This window comes from Panicum hallii, chromosome 2 (genome assembly GCF_002211085.1).
Source record: "Panicum hallii strain FIL2 chromosome 2, PHallii_v3.1, whole genome shotgun sequence".
Lineage (NCBI taxonomy): Eukaryota > Viridiplantae > Streptophyta > Magnoliopsida > Poales > Poaceae > Panicum > Panicum hallii.
The window spans coordinates 9,432,693-9,456,144 of NC_038043.1; the positions used below are offsets into that span (position 1 = coordinate 9,432,693).

The 23,452-nt window shown below is 47.3% G+C and overlaps 2 protein-coding genes across 8 annotated transcripts; one reads left to right on the forward strand and one right to left on the reverse strand.

Moving 5' to 3' along the window:
• Nucleotides 1-403: 403 nt before the first annotated feature.
• On the forward strand, nt 404-10,288 carry LOC112879653 (pentatricopeptide repeat-containing protein At3g46790, chloroplastic-like). 6 transcript variants are annotated; one of them, XM_025944006.1, is made up of 6 exons: nt 404-2,287; nt 6,266-6,896; nt 6,970-7,033; nt 7,151-7,374; nt 7,518-8,611; nt 10,237-10,288. In XM_025944006.1, the coding sequence occupies exon 1, from the start codon at nt 482-484 to the stop codon at nt 2,024-2,026; it is 1,545 nt and encodes a 514-aa protein (XP_025799791.1). In that variant the 5' UTR covers nt 404-481; the 3' UTR covers nt 2,027-2,287; nt 6,266-6,896; nt 6,970-7,033; nt 7,151-7,374; nt 7,518-8,611; nt 10,237-10,288. The 6 variants fall into 6 exon arrangements, with proteins under 6 accessions (XP_025799791.1, XP_025799792.1, XP_025799794.1 ...); XM_025944007.1 differs by having other exon boundaries at nt 7,518-8,369; nt 10,237-10,287; XM_025944009.1 differs by lacking the exon at nt 10,237-10,288 and adding an exon at nt 2,979-3,463 and having other exon boundaries at nt 7,518-9,675.
• Nucleotides 10,289-10,546: 258 nt separating this feature from the next.
• LOC112879572 (probable indole-3-pyruvate monooxygenase YUCCA5) lies at nt 10,547-13,001 on the reverse strand. Of its 2 annotated transcripts, none has more exons than XM_025943849.1 (3): nt 12,171-13,001; nt 11,677-12,048; nt 10,547-11,268 (listed from the first exon to the last, which is right to left on the reverse strand). In XM_025943849.1, the coding sequence occupies exons 1-3, from the start codon at nt 12,807-12,809 to the stop codon at nt 11,086-11,088; spliced, it is 1,194 nt and encodes a 397-aa protein (XP_025799634.1). In that variant the 5' UTR covers nt 12,810-13,001; the 3' UTR covers nt 10,547-11,085. The 2 variants fall into 2 exon arrangements, with proteins under 2 accessions (XP_025799634.1, XP_025799633.1); XM_025943848.1 differs by having other exon boundaries at nt 11,677-12,051.
• Nucleotides 13,002-23,452: the final 10,451 nt, after the last annotated feature.

The window sequence follows — 23,452 nt, forward strand, 5'->3', positions numbered from 1 at the left end:
AGCAAATCAATCCAAATTAAATACATGCCATTCACGGGGAGAAAAAGAGTCTACCGAGAAAAATGCAGAGGTAAGAGTATCTTCAACTTATTACTCGTTCATCTTTCCAATATCAAAAATTGGTATTTTGGTGATTAGAGGTGCTCCAGCAAATTACCAATCCAATCTTTGATACTTACAAATTTTACAAATTTTTTATAGCAACCACCAAAGTATACCTACTTCCATCGTAAATATAGGAGATTTATCCCTCTGCTCCATTCTTAGTAATTGGATTTTGGCAACTATTATTAAAAATATAAAAATAATTATTAGTAATAGAGAGAGCGTGCGTTTTAAATATAAGGTACGGGTAACATGTTTGGAGACGCTCTGAACTCAATTGTAACATTTCAGCTACCAATGGTGGCTGGTTGGGGGTGTGGCGGTGGGGGGTGTCAGCGACCGTTCCCGCGTTGCGCCTTGCTCTGCCTCCCACACAATGCGCCCGCTCCCGTCGTCCGTGGCGTCCCGCCTGGCCGCCGTGCTCGCGGACCCGGCCGGCGTCCCGCTGCCCATCTTCAACTCCCTCCTCTCCGCGCTCGCCGCCTCCGCGGACCCCTCGCACGCGCACCTCCCGCTCCACCTCTTCCGCCGCCGCCTCCTCCCGCGCCGCCTCCCCGACGCATTCACCCTCTCCGCCCTCACCTCCTCCCTCCCCTCCGCCGCCTCCGCGGCAGCCGACGCCCTCCACGCCCTCGCGCTCCGCCTCGGCCTCCTCCACGCCGACCCCGTCCTCGCCAACTCCCTCCTCCGTCTCTACCTCCGCCCGCCCAACCCCCGCCCGGGCCTCGCGCGCCGCCTGTTCGACGAAATGCCCGCGCGCACCGCGTCCTCCTACAACACCCTCATCTCGCACTCGCACTCGCCTGGCGCCGCGGTTGAGGGCGTGTGGGGCCTCGTCCGCCGGATGGTCGCGGATGGGTGCGCGCCCGACCGGTTCACGGTCTCTGCCGTGCTGCCCACGTGCGTGTCCACGCGCCTGGGCAGGGAGCTGCATTGCTACGCCGTGAGGTCTGGGATGTGCGGGGCGGACGATTTCCATGTCAGCAGCGGCCTCGTGTCCATGTACTGCAGGGTTGGCAACCCGGAACTTGCACACGCAGTTCTCGACGGGATGGAGCAGAGGAACGTTGTTTCCTGGACCGCCATGGTGGGAGGGTACACGGAGAATGAAATGTTTGAGGGTGCCGTGGATGCTTTCCGTGCAATGTGGCTGATCGATGGCATCCTACCAAATACAATCGCATTGATTAGCGTGCTGTCGGCTGTTGAGGCCCTCTCGGCCTTAGCAGAGGGGAAGCAGGTGCATTGTTTCGCGGTCAGGATGGCAATGTATGGGGAGGTGTCACTGAGGAATGCTTTGATTGATACCTACGCAAAGTGTGGGGCCTTGCATTATGCAAGGCGGGTCTTTGATGGTACCAGCTGGTGCAAAGATGTCATCTCATGGGGTGCAATGATTTTGGGTTATGGCATTCATGGTATGGGTGTGGAAGCAGTTGCTTTGTTCGACCAGATGCTTGCCTCTGGGGTTAAACCTGACAAGATAGTTGGCCTGGGTGTTCTTTCAGCTTGTTGCCGTGCGAGATTGGTGCTGAAGGGCCTTGATATATACAACTCCCTGGTAAAGGATCATGGGGTTCAGCCCACTGAGGAGATGTGTTCGTGCGTTGTTGATTTACTTGGTCGATCTGGGCATGTTGACCATGCCTTGGATTTTATAAAGTCAATGAGTGTAGAACCAGGCCCTAGTGTCTGGGGAGCACTTTTGGATGCCTCTGTAACACACAGCAACAAAGAAATTCAAGATTTGGCCTCAAAATCTCTTCTTAGATTGGGAGAAGGGAAACCATCAAATCTTGTTGCAGTTTCTAACATAGATGCCTCTTTAGAAAGGTGGAATGTTGTTGAACGAGTAAGGAATACAATTAATCAGGGGCCATTGAAGAAGAAAACTGGTCGTAGTTGGGTAAATCCAACATAGGTCAACAATGCTTTTCTGAGTGACTTGAGGATGGCCTTTCAACACTTCTGATCTCAAGTGTACATTTTAGTTGGCTGCGCCCTGGAAGGGATTGCATCAGATCACACACATTACTGGAACAGGGTGTGTTGAAGCTACAACAACAGAGCTGCAGTACTTGTATATTCGATGACACATCTACTGTTTGAGCCTATAAACAACAAAAGTGCCTTCTATGATGTCGAAGTTGTCCAGAATATCCACTCTTTCTATGTTCTTAAGGTAAACTTTGCTACTTATATATCTATATTTTGAGATATAGAGAATATTTAATTGTTTCATACTTTGGTGTTTTCTCCATCCATGAAGCTAAATTATACATGTATAGTATAGTAAGGAAGCTTAAACAGACAAGAGGTTTCCCCAAGCTGGCCTTATATATGCAGTTCCTTAAACAATGTCCTTAAATTCCAGAACAGAGATCTATAAATAGATTGTTTCCTTCTGTCAATTTTACTGTGTTAGCATCCTTGCAGATTACCATTACCAACTCCAATGTAGTTTGATTGCGTTGTTTCTGTTTATTGAACGTGTGCCCTATTCTGCTTCTTCTCTGGCTCACAGACTGAAAACAAGAGCAACAAGAAAAAAGTGTTTGGCTGCTTGTTTGCAAAATAAACTGTCCAGGTAAAGTGGCTGGTTAAATTTTGCTGCGGGGTTGACCATGGGATTACTGAGGTTAACTAGGTTTCTAGGTCTTATGATGAGTTAGGACAGTAGAAAATGATGAAGATTTGTGCCTAGTTGAACAATTTGTGTGAACAGTGAAGCTGCAACTTGAGAATGCATGAGGCTAACTTCGTGCTCAATTGCTTTTAAAACCATTAGATTACTGCGAAACATTTATATCTTGATGCTCCTGCACCATTGACATGCCATATCTTATAAACGCTCATGACAACTTTTCATCTAGGCCAGTAAACAATCTCCTGACTCCTGACTGGCTGACACCTGTATCTCAGTTTTATATACTGATGTTTGACATGGCTTGCTGCATTCTTCCACAAGTATGGGATATGGCTGAAATTTGTTGCTTAGCCGAACTAACAATGATTGGATGATGCTTGCAAGAGATCTTGGTAATGGATTCATAATAGTCAATCATATCATAAATGCCTGTGTGGCCTTGTCAGCTCCAACCTACTACTAGAACTTTTGACTTTGCCTGGATAACAATTATTTGGCTGGTGCATAAATCTGATTCAAGCTTTGCTTGGCTGTGAATCTGCATGTCTAGGCTGGACCTGACGTAAATTAGGATAATTGGAGACCAGATTGAATGTAACCATAAAGGAACTGCAAGAGGGCAAAAAATCCGATGCTTATATCATGTTCTTTTACTACCAGCATCTGCATAGGTGTCACTAAAAGCATGTGAATCGTTTCCTCAAAGCGAAGGTGCATGCTCTTTGCTGTTTTGTTTGTGCAAACAAGTTTGTTTTTTATGGTCCATCATAACTTGCACATGCACTTGGTTCCCAGTGTAGCGCCCTCACAAGAGCCATGATTATGAATTTTATTTTTTGAGCAACATGTTTCAGTAGAATTACGTGTTGTCAAGTGTATGACAATGAAATTCAAAAACTGTGCATTCTCTTATCGTATTTAGTTGGTGACTTCTGTTTCCAATTTGAATTAGTTTACTGTCACAGAAAGGAAATGATAGCATATATCTGATGTTGTGTTAAGTTCCTTAGAGATATAGAGTATTTATATTTGGTTGTTAGTTTATCACAAGTTATTTGCTATTTTTGAATGGCGCTTATTATTTAAAGGTTGCCTAGTTTATTTGGACCAATCAACCAAGAAATAAACTCGGATGAACCGAGCTCTGGACCCATCTGGTAGTTTAATTATGTTCAACTTATACAACTAAAATGCCCCATGCTTTTGTCTCATAAGTCTATCAGAATTAAGTCGGGGTGGTAAAGGGCCTAAAAGGCTTAGCCTAGAAATTTTTAGGATCTGGCTAAAAAAGGAGGGCTGGCTCATATTTTATATGTTTTTGAGCTAAGGATGATTAAGGGCTGAGTTTGATTGTGAAGGGGGCATTAGGGCCATCATCCATTACCACCCCTAGAATTAGGACTACTCTTTTTTTAAAAAAAAAATATCCAGGAAGGTTTTAGTGTGATACCACAGTAATGTTTGCATGGACAGTCTGATAGGAAATGATATTGACCATAAGAATGGAGCTGTATGAAGCATGTCCGGAAAAGAAGTATTTGGTCTATTAGGTTCATAGACTGCCAAGCTTGCTGGCGACATTTATTTTAGTGCATATCAAGTATACCTTATTAATGAAGACATTCCATTCAAATTAAAATGTTGGATTCTGAAGATAAGATACTGGGTACTACAAAATGAATGCAACAAAACCTCCCGTCCACTTTCAAATCTGAACAACCATTTCTTCTTTGATTTCCTCCACATAATACTTAATATTTAAATCCAAGCAATTGGTTCTGGATTCTAGAACACTCCACTTGGAAGACATTTATTGTCAGTTTGACACACATTGTATAGTTGTGATTTGGCTCCTGGACCTTACAAAATCATGCATATAAGAAAGAAAAAATTTAAGACGTTAAGTCACCGGGAACGTGGTACGGTGCCACGTTCCTCATTCCGGGAATGTCGTTCCCGTACCAGGAACGCGGGTACATTTTCATCCCAATAATATTAAAATCACTCTTAAACAACATACCAGCAACGTACCACGTTCCTCGATCCATCGATCTGGGAACTTTTGTGAGTTAAATACTATCTAGTGTGCATGTGGATTCCACTGTTAGTTTTTAAAACAGTTCTCACTTCATTTAATTTTATTGGCAGCATAGATTGAACATATGACATGTACAATGTCTATATCTTTTAGTGGCACACTGTATACACAAATTAGTAAGAACATAGAACCATGCTTAAGTCCACTGCTCAGGCTCCTGGTTCAGGCTTCTTTGGTCTAACCGGTAATTTGCCAGTTGGACAATCGGTTCGGCAAAAGAGAAAACGATATCATGTTTCATGTCATAGGAGCCAGCTTGATCGTGATCGTGATCATGAAACTTCCACTTCTCTCCACTTGCGCATGTAGGGTGAGTAATTGATGGTAAAGTTATTGTTTATAAGGTGCATGAATCACAAACACATGTACTATATAGCTACTGCTAGATGTTTCATTTTCCTTCCATCTGTGCTGTTCGTATGTAATACTGGTGCTCAGTTGCATCTTCTGCAACCATTTGTGGATGCTACTCACAGTTGGTTGCATGTACACATGGTGGAATATAAACAATCGGAAGAGCATTTGAACAATGTAATACCACACGGTATGACATGCCTTCCTATGCAATTAGAAGTAGACCACTGTTAATTTTGTATATTTTTCTGGATATATATCATGTTTTGTCCAAGTCTTTGTTCAAAGGTCTAAGAAAAGTCCTTAACTAGAGATGTATTCAAAATGCAACCTGTCCATTTATTTGTATTTCAGTTGCCATCACACATCTAGCATTATGTAAGACGTGATGGGCAAATGATAACCAGCCATTCAGCATAGTTTGTTATGCACTATGCACCCATATGCCCATACTGTATCCAGGTAGAAGTTCCTAACAGCCTAACACTTGCTTTGATTTGAAATTCTGATACATGTGCTGGATTTGACCCTTTATGTTCTTGAATTAAGCATACTAGCCTCTAGGGCCATAATTTGTAAAGGGTACTTTTAGAATTCTGTATAAAGCACTCTTTCCTGTCCTGAAATCTCTTGGTAAAAACTGTTAAGTTTGGCATTTTGCAACCGTCTTTGGTGCGTGTCATTTCCAGATGAGATCTAATAGTAATAATCATTTCAAGGGCATGGTGATCAGGATGGAATACGATGCAACCCGTATTTTACAACCATTCTTTCAGGAAGGGATACAATGCAAACCATATTTTTTTATTAACACTAGAGCAGCTAGCCTTCATACAATGCATAGATCAAATTACACTTTTCTGTCAAAATTTGGTGCTGGTGGCTAGTTTTGGGCGTGTATTTCTGATAATGCTGAAGCAAAAATGGAGTGCCATTTTTATCTTTCCATTTATGCCTAGTAGTACAATTACCATCGCTTGTTTCCCATTGTAGCATTTGGCGATGATGTTGTTTGATAGCTGTAACAATGTTCTCACCGACAAGTTTGGCTATGATTCCAGGGATGTTTGATGAACAGGACAGATCATGGAAGTGGAAATAAGAAGTCAGATCACCATGTTTTTTATCTAGGATCGTATCTCTTCTGCCTCCAATACAATGCCCGTGCCTGGCGTAAAGAGTTGATCTTTGCTCTGATTCTGTCCATCAACAGCTTCACCATCTGGATCCATCAGCCATTTCCTTATTCGATGACCAGGCTTGTTCACTTTCAGAGGTGACAGCAGGTTTGGTCCTGTGACCCTTTCCAGAATATCATGACTCACTGGATTGAGATCTCACGGTGATGGCGAGGACTGCCCCCTCCACTCCCATGTTGTTGGTTAGGTCTTCGCGATCACATGCGTGCAGAGGCGTGTCATCTCAGACTTAAGCAAGCCCCCCTGACTGGAACGGCTCGGGGCGCTGTAGCCTTTCGTCCGGGGGGATCGTTGTTGTTGGTGCCGCGTCATAATTGTTCCCCGGTCTCAGCATGCTCTGTGCAGGGCTGCTATATCCCTTTTGTAGGCGGGTTCCCCCATCTTAAAAGATGGCGGCATGCTAATAGCATGATGATTAGCCATTAATGCGTGATTGGAAAGCTCCAACCGCACACCGCGCATAACTCTCCGGGGCGCATTGTGTTATCCGCTGGTGAGCTGTGTGTTCCTGCTCCCGTTTGGACCTGCCCCTAATGCCGACTGATAAATCTGCTCATCTGGAACAGGTAACTCTTCAGATTGGAGCTGCAGGAAGATCACTATCCTCACATGCGCATCGCACTGCATCAGGTACGCGGTTTGCTGTTTCGTGCTGTGGCCTTTTTAGTTTTTAACGAGGTGTTGGTCTATATGGTAGCAGTGGCTGATGGAAAATCTCGCTCTTACTTGCATTGCATATGCATACAGTCTATCTGGTGGTAACAGCACATCCGTCCGTCCATCCTCGCCATGTGGTGGACGCCTGGTCTCGCCCGTTGCTCTCGGCGAAGTAATTGCGATGTGGGACTTGACAGGGTACTGATAACCAGCCAATCATGGACTCGTTGTACCCTCGCCCCATTAAGCGGCCCGGCCTCCCGCCCATGAAGATCTCACGTGGATGGGATCCACTGTCACTGTTGGATCCCAAGGTACGCGCCCCTCGCAGCCAATCAAGCCGCTCGTCCGGATGGGTGCACGACCGCCGTGCCCGTGCCCGTGCCCGTGCCCGTGGCCGACCGACGGCGTGCATATACTTTCATCTTCTACCAGACTCTTCTCCTCCGGCGTGCAGGCAGAGCAGGTGGAGGGCGGCTCGCCGTGGGAGGAGAGGAGGGCGATCGCGTCGCGCCATGTCGGATGGCGGGGCCATGTGGCGGTCACATGGAGCGAGCCGGCTGGCGCGCGCGTCGGCGGCGTCGCCCTGGCGGTGGCGGCGACCGCGGTGATTCCGAATTTATTGCGGCGACCGGACGGATCGGGGTTCGGGGCCGTCGCTGTCACGGCCAGCGAGATGGGTCGCCGCGCTGGCCGGATACGGGGTGGGACTCCGGACATCGTCCCTGCTCCGCCCCTGGTGGCACGGCCGTGGGATGGCGCCGGCCGGGCTCCGCGCCTCCGCCCGCCATCATTACCGCTGTCCGTACGCGTTTGGCAGCAGCCACACCCGTATCCGGTATCCGTATGGGTGGCTACAGCATGTCTGTACCATACGCGCGCCAAGGTTGCCCCATCGATCCCTCCGATCCAATTGTTCGAGGAACGGCGACGGGTCGGCGTCGATCGCGAGGTGGCTGGTAACATTCTGCTGACTGCGCCAGGTGCCGGAGAACATGTAGGCCTCGGGGCAACAGTCCTAGTACACGCATGATTGGTGGACGGGCCATGGGGTGACAAGTGACAATGCGGGACAACAGGTAAGAAGGGAAGGAGTGAAGGGCGCACAGCGGCGGCGGCCGTGCATGAACGTAACCGGCCTCCGCCCGGATCAGTGAAAAGGAATGTCCCGGAGAATCTCCGGGCGCCGGCGCTGTTGGGGCACCTGCGACGCTCGCGTTCCAATAGTTACCTGACAGTGGTCCAGCCCTTTCTTCCTCTTGACCTCTGTTGTTGGAGGAGGCCAGGAGGGTGAGGTGATCGCTGATCGGTACGCACTCTCATCTTTGGTCTTGGACCACATGGGGATGGGCTGGCTATGTTTGGCACAGTGAAAGTCGGATGCCGCTACCCCAGGCCATGGATCTTGCCTTGTACTACTTCCCAGCAGCAGCTAGCGCGCGCGCACGGCAGCATAGGATCCACGCGCGCACAGTGCCCACTCGTCGGTCGCTGGAAGGAGATTTAATTCGGAAGATGTACGTACGTGAGGCGCCGGATGCGAGAGACGAGGTATGCCATGGATCTGCCTAGCAGCAGCATCAACTGTTCGTAGCGTATCCAGTCCTCTCCGTGTGTACGGACACTCGCACGTGACGCTCGGAGTCCGAGCACAGTACGCGCCGCTGGCAGCCTTGTCGTGACAGTGGGTGAGGAACCTTCTGCGGCTGCTGGCAGGCAGGAGGCTTCCGGCGGGGTGCTGCCCTGTGTGCGTAGCTCCTCTCCTCCATCCAGCCTCAGCGTCATACGGAGAGCACACACATGGTGTCTCTTGGTGAAGAAACCTCTCTTCCCGTGGCGGTTTGACGGCGAAGCAGTACCGCTTGCCCACCGTGCATTGTACCTGTGCCCGTCGCGGCGTAGAGATGGCGCGGTCGGCATAGGCCGCGTCGCCGGAGCTCCGCTCGCCGGATTGAATGGCCACAGCTAAGGCGTTGATGTCCCGGAAAGCGACGGTAGAATCGGCGATCCTTCCCGTGGCCGCGGACAGCGACCCGCCAAGGAGATGGGAGCGGGGGCGCCGCACGCCTTCCCTCTCCGGAGAGATCGTTTTCCGCCCGGTGGGCGTCTACTGCCATAACGCCGCTGATAGGGAGCACGGTGTGGGGTGGTCTCATCTTGCTCCGGTGCTCAGGCTTGTGCGGATTCAGTTCTCAGCACACGTTTGCTGGGCAGCGCGGCGTACCCGAACGGGGTGTGCTTAGGAAACCGTTGCGACTGTTCGCCACACAAGCGTAGAAATCGGAAAAACAAAGGCTTTTCCTTGAAGAAACACCCTCTTGGCTGTCCAATGCTAGGGCGAAGGTGTGGTGGGAAGATGTGTTATGAAAGGTGCTGCCCGAGCAAGCCGAAGTTAGCTAATTTGGAGCTAAAAAGTTAGTTGGTTCGGAAAAGATTGACACATCTACACGTTTCAAATTTAGTTACGTTTCAAATCTATACGTTTTTTTGAGAAACCTCTTTCGAAACTTGTCAAGGAGTGGGACTACTGTCACATATGAGACCCGGTGCTCTCTAAACGATTTCCCACCATAAACGGCGACTAGTGTCGAAACTAGTGTAAATTGGTAGGCTTTTTTGAGGGCAACTGCAATCCTTGGATTCCAGTGCAATGATGATATTCTTTCACTGCAACAAAGGTAGATTTAAAGTTCAGGCATCATTGAAAGGGCAGGTACCAATGGTTCTACTTGGGACCCGGCGTTGTACTTTGTTAAGCTTCGTTTCTCTTTCTAATGGATGGCCACAACTCCTGCCACTCGTTCCAATGAAACCAAAAACAGCATACAGGCCCCCATTTGCACTGGAGAAACACGCATCGGTTCTTCACCGTACGCAACCTATCATATGAAACTCCCTCAGGAACTTATGCTCTATAACCCAAATGCTCCCTTTTTCTGCCAAAGTTGTGAGCTTTAGTGATTGATTTTAACGACTCATCAACATACGCTAAACACACGCGCGCGCGGTGTAATGAACAGATGCGACACAAACCGCGCTAATTAGCTACAGTGTGCTGCTTTTGCTAGATAATGACATGTAGGCCACTGGATGCTCGAAATGCGAGAGGACACTTTGTTTTTTAATACTGCTTTGTTGAATATTACAGTAAAACTATTGATGAACTTTTGCTGCAGGATAGAGACAGACTAGCAGTTCGGGCCAGTATTGTTCAATCCTGAGAGATGCTTTATTTACAGAAAGCTGTATTGTTATGAAATCCTAACAGTGATGGAGAATCAATCCCCACCTTCGTCTGCTCTAGTTATGCAGCTCTAAGCAAATTCAGATGTAAAATCGTATATGCTTTGTTTGAGGAGGTCCATGGTTAGGAAAGTTGTCTTGGAAACTCTGTTTTCTTTTTCTGTTTTCATAGAGTATGGCAACATAGTCCAAACAGAATGGAAAAAAACATACACACACACACACCAGCTTAACTTGGAGCTGTTGCTGTAAAGAAGATTAAATAGAATATGTCATTCTCATTGTCAACCCCATACATGAACATCAAGGTAGTACACATGCATGTCAACTCTAACACTCTAACAACCACTAGAAGTAGTACTATACACAACTTTACTACACAACACTCTGTACTGTACATACACAAGGGCCCATGGGTACAGCAAAATCTGGGCTCTACTTGATGCGCACAATCCGGCCTCCTCGCCATCGTTGATCGAAGCATCATCCATGGCTCTCTTCCATTTTGTTCCTGCCGCTGGCACCTCTGGATCCGCTGAATTCCCAAGTTTCTCGCTCCTCTGTCTCTTGGCTTATGGTTTCATTCCCTGAACCTCTCTGCCTACTCCATGATGATCGCATATCTCTGAACTTGATGTGCCTGGAAGATCCTTGGCCAAATTGCGTCGAGCTTTATTGGACATGCACCGATTCGATGACAAGATATGTGAAGTTAGCAGGTCTTTTATCACGGTTAACGATGGTCATCGGTATGTTTATCAGCATCAAACTCCATCCATCCATCATAATGTGGAGGTTTGCTGCTCCCATGCCATGGCGATGTCCTGCGCAACCTTGACGGCGTCGGAGGAGACGCCGGAGAGGCCTCTCCTGGTGAAGCCAACAGAGTAGAGCCCTGACTCCCCCTTCCAGCCGTCTGGGAACGGCACCCTGGGGTACCCTTCCTGGGTGAAGAAGTCACTTCCCTGATCATCACACAAGGGATTGAAGCTTAATCAGATGACACGAGCTTTAATTTTCACAATAGTGCAGATAAAGTATTTGGAGGAATGGAGGATGACACTTTTATTAGTACTGCCTAACAACTTTGGAACTGTCAAATTAACATTAGAAAGCCCTACTTTGTTAGGCATCATTATCCAGCCTTTTTAGAGGCCCTTTTCGGTACAATACACCTTGCTTTGTCCTCTCATCAAGTGTTGACTTTTTTTCTCAAAAAAAAAAGGATTCTAGAGTTACTTAGGTGCTAGAGTTCCCCCTAGCTACTTTTTCAGTTCAAGTTTTGTTAACTGTGGTTGCGAAATGAAAAGTGACCCACTATGGATGTGACATGCAAGTGCTGTAAGTTAAAGGTGTGTGCGTGCGTGCCGTACCTTGAGCCACTGAGGGACGTTGCTGTGGTAGCCGGTGGCGAGGATGACCGCGTCGGCGGCGACGCGACGGCCGTCGACGAGCTCGGCGCCTCCGCGGAAGAACCTTTTGATCCCCGGCACGACCTCGATGTCGCCGGAGCGGATCCTGTCGAGCGCGCCGATGTCGAGCACGGGCGTCCTGCCCCTGGTGTTCTTGAGCTCCAGCGGGCCCCCCGACGGGCGCCGGATGCCGAGCTTGTCCAGGTTGCCGAGGAAGATCCGCGCGAGGAGGACGAGGATCCTGTCGACCAGCCAGAGCGGCAGGAAGCGGAGGAGGAAGACGGCGACGGAGAAGGTCGCGACGCCGAACATCTCCCGCGGCAGGACGTGCACCTTCTTGTCGACAAGGAGAGGGAGATCAAGTCAGCGGATTGGATTGTTGTTGGAGCATGTCTGTCGCCTTCACGGGCACATGCGGATGGATAGCTATGCATGGTGATGGGGGTGGTGCTCACCGAGTCCCTGACGACCATGGCGGGGAGGGCATTGTGGTCGCAGAGGTCGAGGCAGACCTCCATGCCGGAGTTACCGCAGCCGACGACGAGGACGCGCTTGCCGCGGTAGGCCTCGCCGGACTTGTACTCGGAGACGTGGGAGACGGGCCCGGCGAATTCCTCGGCGCCGTCGAACTCGGGGACGATGCGCTCGGCGTTCTCGCCCGTGGCGACGACGAGCCAGCGGCCGATGTACTCGGTGGCGGCGTCCCCGGCCGCGGCGTCCTCGGCGCGCACCCGCCACAGCCCCGCCGCGGCGTCGTAGCGCGCGGACGTGACGGCCTGGTTGAAGCGCGGCTCGACGCCGGCGCGCGCCGCGTAGGCCTCGAGGTAGTCGACGAACTGGCGCTTGGTGGGGTACTCCGGGTAGTGGTCCGGGAAGGGCATCCCCGGGAGCTCGCAGAAGTGGCGCGGCAGGTGGAGGCGCAGGCGGTCGTAGGTGCGGCGCTGCCACAGGGAGGCGACGCAGTCGGCGCGGTCCAGCACCACCGACGGCACCCCGCGCGCCCGCAGGCACGCCGCCACCGACAGCCCCGCCGGCCCCGCGCCCACCACGATCGGCCCGTTCACCCACACCACCCTGCTCGCCGCCGCTGCCATAGCTAGCTACAACGACGACGACTAGTCCCTTAGCTTAGCTTACGATTTCCCCTCAGCTAGCTCGATGGACCGGCCCACCTCTCCCTCCCTCTACGTCTAGGCGACGTCGTCAACGTACACACGAGACGATCGAGAGGGATAGATGGATGGATGGGCGGGCGCGAGCGATCGATGAGAGGAGGAGGATGGGGCTGCGCGCTGTGGAGTGGAGGTGGAGGGGTTGCACTCATGGGGTTTAAATAGGGGGGGAGGAAGGCCGGCCGGGGGAGGGGGAGAGGACGAAGTTGACATGGCGTGTAGTCCGTCGCGTCCATCGGGATTGATTACTTATTTCCCGCGCGCCACGGCAAACGAGAGAGAGCATGCGCGTGCCTTTCTTCTTTTTCTTTTCTAGATCGAGTTCGAATTTACCGCCACCGCGAGATCGGCGCCGACGGACGGACGGCTGTGATTGATTGATCATCGTCACGAGGGCAGCTAGCATGCAGCAGCGCCTAACAGCAGGGGGCTAGCTTATCATTAGCTTAGCCGGGGACATGCCAATAACCAGTTGCTGAAAATAATATTTATAATTAAGCACTGAAAATGCATAGAGAGAAACTGCCACAGGATAAAAAAAATGCTATTTATATTAGGTACATGCAAGTTTCCAAACAAAAAACATGATGATGTAAAATTAAATGAAACCAAACTGCCTCTTATCACGAGGTCTCAATGGTCTTCCTGAACATATATGATAGCAAATGACTTCACAAACTCTGGCCAGATTAACTTGATCGCTAGAACATTGTTACAAAAATAAAGCAAGAAACCAAATTGTCAATGGATGGCATGGAGCATGCATGTACAAGCAGTCCGAAGCTGTTGCATGGGCGCTGGCCAAGCCTGTGCATGGGCGTATAGTATTCTTGACTCGCTGGCGGCCGGGGCTTGCTCGTCGTCATCGTCAGTTCATCATTCCTAGCTAGAAGGAAATCGGGAAGAAAGCCACAAAAAATACAACACATTTTACTTGTTCCCCGGCCTGTTCGGTCGTCGCACGCACGCAATTGTTTACCGCTGCACTGACACATACGCGTACGTGCAGATAGATACAGTAGTACTGGTCAGGGAGAGTACGAGCACGGCCTGCCTGTCGTCTTTGCATGCATGCACGCACGCCTTTGTTGTGCATTATGAGCCACGCCGGTGCGAAATTGCCGTGGAAGTTTCCGGGACTTGTAAAGTATTGCCAATGTATACCCATTTATATATCTATTCATATATAACATATATATGTATATATGTATATATGTGTATATATACGACGAGGCTAAAATGCAACCATGTGCATTCTCTGTACAAAATGCACCCGCGCTGCAGTTGCAACCGAGAGACTACATCGATTGCAACTGGGAGAATAGACCAATTGCAACTAGACGGAACTGATTGCACCTAGACGCGAACCAGCTGCAACTGGACGCGAACTAGTTGCAACTCAGACCGATCTGGTTGCAACCGGACGCGAATCGGTTGCAACTCAGACCGATCCAATTGCAACTGAACGCGAGCTGGTTGCAACTCAAACCGATCCAATTGCAACCGGACACAATCCAGTTGCGACTAGAACTGCCACAATTGCAACTAAGAGGGTGGATGTATTCTCTGTACAAAATGCACCTAGGTGCATTATAACAAAACAATATATATACACAAACAACTCCGTGAAGAGTTTGAAAGCCTGAAAAGATGAGAGGATGCATGCATGCATGTTTCCCGATCCGCCGGCCTGCCCGGTCGTCTCTCCATCCACCGTGCTACCGGTGCCATCTTTGACATGGAAATTCCGGATAATTGTAAACAAGTGCAAGTGGATCGATAGATATTCTCCTCCATACCTGAAACTCGATCGATCGACCCAGTTCGCAGCATGCATGCTTTTCCTTTCATGTGCCACAAGTGGGTCTTTAATTTCCCGCCTCGCAGCGTTCCACCAGGGCAGCTCGCTCTCTGATCTTGCCATCGCGTACGCGCCATGATGTTTCTCGATCAACTTCTTTTACCATGCATGCACTTCCTCCATCCACAAATGTAAGCATCTTCGCACATTGACTGCTAACATCTATAATAATAAACAATTTTAAGTATAAAGCGGTACATATTATGATAGTTTGTTTCATGATGACACATGTTATGATATAGTAGCTTGTTTCATGATGAATCCAGCAGCACCGTTTTTATGGTGTCAATCTTCATAATTTTTTCTGCTATTCATGGTTTAGGTTGACTTACCAGGACTGGTCAAATTTAAAAGTGCTTATATTTGTGGACGGATGGAGTATAGTAGGAGCCGGGGTCATTATAAGTTGAGAGTACTAATAAATTTTGGCACCTCAAGTACTGCTGCAATTTTTGGTACCTCTTCTTATAAATTATATGCAAGATTGACGACAACGAACTTACGAGATGACTTCTACAATGCATTATTGTCTATGGATTAGCTATCATTTTAATAATATAAGATACTCAAATGGCCTATCGACCCTTTCTTTTTTCTTTAAAATTTTGTTTCTCGAGTCATTTCTTTCACTATCACTTAATTAGCTAACAAAGATACAAGCCAACATCCCCCCATCTTATCACTTAGATGATGTGGCATTAACCTTAAGAAATGGTTTAGGCGGCACCATCTATCGCCGTACATCAAGTGTGATTGAATTTGGTATTCGTGTTGTTCTGCTGGAGTGGAGGGTCATTTGCATTTTTCTAGTCAGGTCTTGTGCAAACACTTGCACAAAGTGCTCCCTGAGCATGTGTGGACTCGTCGTTACATGGGCACATTCTTGCATCAAAAGGAATTAGGTATCCTAGCAACACTGGTGAGGAGCTATACTAAATGGAGACGGAGAATATGAGCTCCCATCTGAACCGCCACTTGATCTGGAAAGCTAATGCTACATGCGTCATGCATGCCATAATCCTTCTTCATTCCAGGGTACTGATTCCCGGCATGGCAGCTGACTCTCTCTAGCTATCTCCAGCTCAACAGCTCAGACTGCATGCATGCGAGTTAACCTGCTATCTATCTATAGCATCATCCAATCTTAAGAGGAACAATAATCTACACTTCATTATTACACAAGTGGTGACACCGATCGAGATGGCTAGTTCCAGGTCACCACTTTTAAGTTATCTAGCTACACCACAAAAAGGGTAGCAAGAAAGGAATTAGTAGTTTCCTCATTCAAGATAAAGAGTGAGTTTTGGATCGATCGATCGAATAACCTAGAAAACAAAACCTTGCATATATCCCTAACTACACGCATACATGCACGTTGATCCCTTATTAGGATAATCTCTAGGAATTAACCATAACAATTGTAAAACTTTCTGCGCGGTCAATGAAACACGCGTTGAATAGTCAAGTTCAAACACGCCTGACTTGAAGCCTGCTGAAGGCATGCAGTTTAGCACCTCAAGCAAGGGTTGGTAGCTGGCGTTTGAACTGAAACCCCCAATTTTCAGATTGTGTCTCCTCAAGTTGGACAGGTTTGAAGGCAGGTTGGCAGGAGTGCTACACACCGTACCATTTTTTTTTCTGCCTCTACAGATTTTCCCTATATAAGGAGCGACATCGATCCATATTCTGCTTCTAGAAGCCCAAATAAATAGTCGTCAGTGCAACTACTTTGCAGTGGCCTAGTTGTGTCGAGCTACTGTTATTTAAGAGTACATACTAACCGAGAGCGAGTGAAAGACAAGCTTTACTGGCATTTGCCTGGCTGGTTTTTCTTTCACTTTTACCCTAGCTAGCTACTACACCCTAGCTAGTTTAAAAGAGAAGATGCATGCTCTATATACAAACAAGCTAGATCTATGGTGTGGTAACACTAGTGTTCACTAGTATATTGGTGAGGAGTGGGAGGTAAGTAGTTACAGCCGATCGATCCATCAGGGGCGTGCACACCAACCTTTCCGAAAGGCATCAGCACTAGCAAATAGATTATGGTTTACGGCGGCCGGCGCCGGCGCGTTTCCTTTCGATCGAAGAGATGGCATCGATCGGCCATTCCGCCTACTAATTGCAAAGCGGAAAGCCTACCCGGCATTGCAACAAAAAAATGGGCGTGCTATACAAAATTCGGCTGCGCTTTCCGGTAGCCGATCCATCGACCGGGGGCCGGCCAAAGTACGTCTAGCTAGGCACTCTCCCACTTTTCAGGGGTGCTTCCAAACGTGCTAAAGAAGAGTACGGTGTGGCTTTGCTAAGCCTTCGCTTGTGTCTGCACTCTGCAGCAGAGAATTCGATCAGCACTACGAGTTTGCTAGTTTGCGCTTGTCGAAACTAAAGTCTCCCGTTCCGATCCTCAAGTCGGTTTCTTTTGATTCGTGGTGCGCGGTGGTGTTGGCTCGTCGCGCCCCTCTATGGCCATTGTTGGCGGTGCTCTTAGATAATAAGGTTCGGGTTCATTTGGTGGCCACCTATCGAGTGAGGAATTAATACTTTTACAGAGACTAGCTAGGATACAATCAACCAAGAAATCGATCACTGCTTCTAACTTAGACACATAGATGTATTTCTTTTAAAAACAATGAAATGGTAATCGAAGTCGTCCGAAGAATTCGTTGAGTAACAACCCGTGCCATATATGTATGCCAATCCCAGAGAAAGAAAGAAAAAACTACAATAATTGCAAACAATGAGCAGGACCAAAAAGACACCAAGATGAACAGTTGTATGTAGACGAGCAGGCTGCATGCTAGGCGCGACCAGTACGTAGTGTCCGATTGTGCCGGTGCCTGACCCGTGCATCCTCCTTTCCGCGGCGCTGCTGGGCCGGGGCACCCACCACAGTGCCCAACGATGACACCCCATGTTTCGCAACATGGTGCCCCAACAGTCAACCCCTTGGACGAGAACCCATGGACACACCCCCAACGCAACAGATTTTTGACCTGCTCCACCGGGATCATTGCATCCACGAGCGATCACGCGTCTCGGAAACAGTGGCCAAATTGCCTTTGCTGCCAGCGTGGAGCGCTTGACCCTAACACACATCCACACCTGTCAGTCATGCTCAACATAGGAGATGCATTCAGTGGTGATCTTATCATGCAATGGAGCATTGGCAACTGCTACACGCCAAGGGGCTATCAACAGTGCATTCAATCGAGATGACCGAGATGGAGCTGCGATCGAGATGATTGAAAGGGTCCATGGGCGGGTCGATCCGACTGGTCGTTTTCGGATCATTGGGGGGCAATTGGAATTATGGTGTGCCGCTCGGACAATGATCTTCCTACTCGATTTGCAGGAATTTCAGCTCGATCGATCGAGCTGAAAACATTATTGCCTCAGCTCGGCAAAGTTTCATCATTTGATTAGTTTGTAGACATTTTAACCCGATGTTCGGGGTTTTCGCTTCGGTCAGAAAATTTTCAAGATGTGTTGGTTCTAGCTCACTGCTGTAAATCAAGGGAAATTTGAAATTTCAACACTAATTTGTTAGAGGAACCCACCGGTGATGAGGACATCACTCGTTTGAATGCACACAATACTTCTCCGCTGGACATTCAAGGTCCAATCACTAGAGCTCATGCACGATAATTGAATTGAGAGGTGAGCTCGTTCCTAAGCACTTCAATTTATAATTTTAAGAATAGATTGCTACCTAATGATTATATTATGATTAGAAACCAAGGAGAGGACCAGAAGATGCATGGAGAAGGGTTCGGAGGCGTGGAGGCACAGAAAGAGAGTGCAAGCCAAGTTGGAGACCCAATCCAAGTCGACTTCGAGTCCACCTCGGACTTCGAGTCCAGAAACAGTCTGCCTTAAATTGGACACTCAGACTACATCAGAGTCGGATTTGGACGTTCTATGTATGGTTGGAACTAGAATTTCATAAGACTTCCAATGGCACCGGTCCTACCTCAAAATTCCTTCTGAGTCGACGGGAATCGTCGAAACAAGTGGACGTCCAGAATCTATCAGGGTGTTGCGTCACCATCTTTTGGGCCGCTGGCCCGTGTATCGTGTTGGAGCCCGTTAGGGTTGCGTCCAGGGGACTTGCATGCCCTTAACTCCTTTTTTTCAGTAGCTGTTGCCACTTTAGGATCTGGATTTTGCTTAGATTCAATCTGTCATCGAACAGTGTCGCTGTTCATCAGTTTGTGAGACCCCAACTTGTGAGTTTAGTCATTCATCTGCAAATTGGTTGCATTCTTCCTTGTTCTTGTTTCTGTTCTTCGATTCGCATGCAAGGATTAGCCTTCTTGGCGAGGTCGACCGAGCACCACCGGTCGATAACCAGAGGAAACGTTGTGCTGCGATTGCGGGATTCGGAACGTGTTGTTCAGAAGCCGGATCGAATTGTGTAGCGGCTCCACCAAATCGAGAGCTATCAGAACCTTTCGAAAGATTAGGAACCCTGGTCTACATCAACCAGCTCCTATGGTGGCAGCATGCCTTTAGCTGGTGCCACCACTGGATATATTTTTTTGGAGAGGACTAGTGACCTCCTGAATCTCACACCAACACTAGAGAAAGAGAGAGCAACGCGCATGGCAGGGGGACTAAGGAAAAGCAATTCATTCCGATAGGATTATGCTTGCAACTTGGATTCATAGCTAGATCAGCCTACGAACTAGATTCGTGCTGAGGGTTGGCGAGGGAGGGGGTGTAGCCATCTTGATGTGAACCATGATATTGATGGTCTGAAAATTTCAGTTGCTCACTTCAGCATGGGTGCTATGGCATGCGCAAAACCAGCTGCGTTCACTTGTTGGAATACCAATGGAATAGTATGTTTATACATATGTACTTGTTGCCAAAAAGAAAATGAGCATATACCAAAGCCTTAACCTGTGGTATCCAACCTTAATTTGCCACAATGGTGATTTTTCTTGAAAAGTACTTCACATTCAAATTTCTAATTGCAAAAAGCAAGCTGTAGTTAACAGAAATAACTAGGCCGCACCAAGCTGATCGCAGGATATTTTATCGGTTTCAGAAAACTAGAACCATGCCTGCCCAAGTTTGAGTTTTTGTCGGCCGGTTCTCCGCGGTTTTTCAGAACCTTTGAGACATCCACATCTGCTGATCCGCGTTGCCCGGCTTCAATGTGTGGAGCTTTCAACTGCACTGCACACAGCCGCGACCAAGCGTACAAATGGCAAAGGGACATTCGTCTTCCATCATATATCATCGGTATTATCCACCAACTCACATCCACACTTGGTATTTCAATAATTCGTTTATTCTGTGGCTGCTTGCAATTGGCTGTCCATGCACCATGTCCTTTTCAAGCCCATAGCAACAAGCTAACCCGTGGACGGTGGTTAACGGGGGACGAAGTTATGTTGCTTGCAGCTTGGAAAACGATGTATCCCAACATATTTTTAGTCAATTTTCAAGTGTTGAATTTCTGGAACAGATACACACATAATATTTTCATCTCAGAATAGAAACCATTCTTGGACAAGTTAAATCCCGCTTCCTCTTTAATTTCTGGTTGGGGATAGTATTTGATTGTAACAGTGACATGGTCGAGTCCTTATTAGAAGAACAAACAAGAAGAATACAAATGCTTACAGCTAGCATGGTCTCAAAGGCTATGATTGAAGAGTTGAAACATGAGAGCTAGGTGATCTGCAATGATTTGCTAACAACAATAGACGATACCTCATCAGGAGTCATGAATCCTTTCAGCGAACAGAGATACTCATCTGGAAATGCTGGGTGGCACGAAGCCACCAACCAAAGCAGAGTGCCGGCCTTGATGTGATAGTTTATAAACTAGTGTCATCATGGCATGTGCTTTAATCGAGCATTTTGCAGTTCCAACATTGACCACTGATCAGGAATTAATAATACAGATAATCAAATAAAGTAGTCCCCTAACCATATGCGCATGTTGAAACTCCTAGCTATGTATTCAACAAGATCAAGAAATGATCATGGCAATCATCTTTTTGTGGGTTACAGTTGCAAATCGCGATGAACGATGCTCACCTTTCCTAAGTGAATTTACTGTGACAGTGGTATTGCACCATGCTCCAAATAGGGATTGATGTGCTTTCGCGGGAGTTCCGATCCGGCCATGTGTTGGGTAAGAAACTTGGCCCATTAGCACCGTCGCGAAAGATGATGTGTGAGTTCGTCCAGCATGGAGATGCCATGTGGAGCTGGGACCACATGACATCCATAATTGGATGGTATTTTCTCAACTTGGTGATCAAATAGCTAGTGGCACTGAATGAACATTATTACCCTCGTCACATAAAAAGCGACATGCTAACAATTTTGAGAGCAAATTGTCTGGGAAAATGGTTGAGGAAACGGGAGCTGCCTGCCTTGCGGCCTAATTTTGTCTGAAAGTTGACAGCAGCGTAAAAGATTTGTGACCTGCTGCCAAAACCAGCTCCCAAGCAAGTCTAATAAAATTTGTGTCTCGGATGTTGACCAGATATGGGCTCAGACACTTACTTTGATCGGATGCTTCTGGCGGTGCGCCTACTAAAATGTCACTGTCCTACTCCCTCTCTTCCCTTCGGGGTCAAGAACAAGCGTTGCGGCCAACATCGCGTTGGCCGCAGCAATTCAAATTAAATAATTCTGAAAATGTTCGAACTAACATGACAAGTTAAAACGCAGAAATATGTCATTCCATTATCTCTTCAACGGTTTTTTTGTTATCCACAGAAAAAAAATTTGAGTTATAGATGTTGAAGACTTGGCTTTCATTTTTGTTTACTGTACTCTTTATTACTCGCTAGACCTTATTCGAAGAATAGAGTGCAAAAGTTTCAGAAGAAGGACGTGAGTTTTTGGGATAAAAGCTATTGATAACTAGAAACGGGTCAGCCTCCTCCGAGATTTAAGAACAAAATCGCCGGATTTTATAAGAGAGGTGAGACGGGCGATTCTAGTCAATTGATAAAGATTGTATTGAGCTAATTTTCTACCATTAAATGAATTGTTGATCTTGATGCATTGCGGTGGCTGTCTCGACAGCGTCAACTGAGAGATCCGGCAAAATCAGTGGAGACAAGGGCGCTTTCAAGGTCAAGTTCGACTGCTAAACTCTCAAGAGAAGGATGCTATTTATGGAGTATAAACCGTGACTCTCTTGTGGTGATGACCATACTGCTTTAATTTTAGTCCACGTGACCAGAACAGTGACTCCATGTGTTGTCAACGTTTGAGGCTTCCCTCTTGAAGAATCCATTCAAGGAATATGCATGGAAATAGCAAATATTCAGGATTTCTATTTCAGCCAAGAAACTTATTCATGGATAAGAAAACAATTTGGCAGCGGCTTTTGACTTTGTGAACTTCAGTTTCTGAAAGGAAGAGGATAAGGTCTGTATTCTTGCATTGCACTCACACTAGCTCACTTCGGTCTATTATAATTCCCAATAAATAGGGTCAATTTAGTAGGAGTCTGTCTACTTGTGAGGTGTAGCCCTCTAGATCACTTTGCACATGGATTCTTGTTTGGATTTTTGATATGCATGAACAGCTACGTACAACTGACAAGAAATGCATGTTTATTTAATGTGAAGTAACACTGACGCTGTCGCATGCTGCTGCTGATTTTCCTAGCCCCGATGTAGGCTTGGTGATTTGAAATCCAGTGCACACTTCATGCCACTCTTATGGAACTTTAAATAAGAAAATATTGCAAATTTTGACACTTTTAAAATTAAAATTTATGCTACCAAAAATCTATCCACTTAAGGGGGTTTTTCTCTCTCTCTCTGCGTAGGCAAGATTGGGCTGTCAATCCTAAGGTATCTTTGTGGAAGCCTGAATACAAAGTATGCATGTGCGACCATCCTACGGGATCTTTTTCGAATTTTCACTATGATATTCTGAAATTAATCTGAACTCAGACTTGCGAGCCTGAATACAAGTATGCTCGCGGACCATCCTATTGTAAGAATACGGGCACCGCCTGTTGCTTGTGACGGTACTATCCAATACGTAGTGTGCGTGAAGTGCAAGATCCAACAGGTACCAGGATATAGTCTTAGTAGTGCTAAGACTAAAAGATGAGAACGTGTAGGGCCAACCTTTCGCTGTAGGAGTGCATGCATGTTCCAACAATCATTTCAATGATCCTTCTCTTTCTATCGTACTTGCAAAAGCCATGTGGGCATGCACGAGCAGATGCACGTAATGATTCGTACTGGTAAAGTTGACGCCAGAAAGCTATCTATCTAGCAATAGTGCCATTAGGGCCGCACCATCAGAATAGTTACCTTCAATTCAAGTCTTGCTAAGTGTGCTCTAAAGGAGAAGTTTAGCTTCATGTGGTTGCAAGTTGGAAAGTCGTCTCCGATCCCCATATTCACGGCTGAGTTTATATATATAGACCTCATTTGGTTTGCCTTTTTTTCTTTTAACCAAAGCTAGAAAAAGCCGTCACATATATAGTTTGGACTTCACAAGTCACAACATGTTGTAGGCAGCGTATAGACAGAAAAGTGAAAATTATGATGGTTTGCTGATGATCTCTACAATAAGGGGTTCCTCGCGCAAAATTCTGTAGAATATGAAACTGTAGAAGAATATCTTTCAAAAAAAGAAACTATAGAAGAATCCGGTGACGTTATCGATTTGGGTGTCAATGTCCTCTTAGTGAGAACCGCCAAGGGAA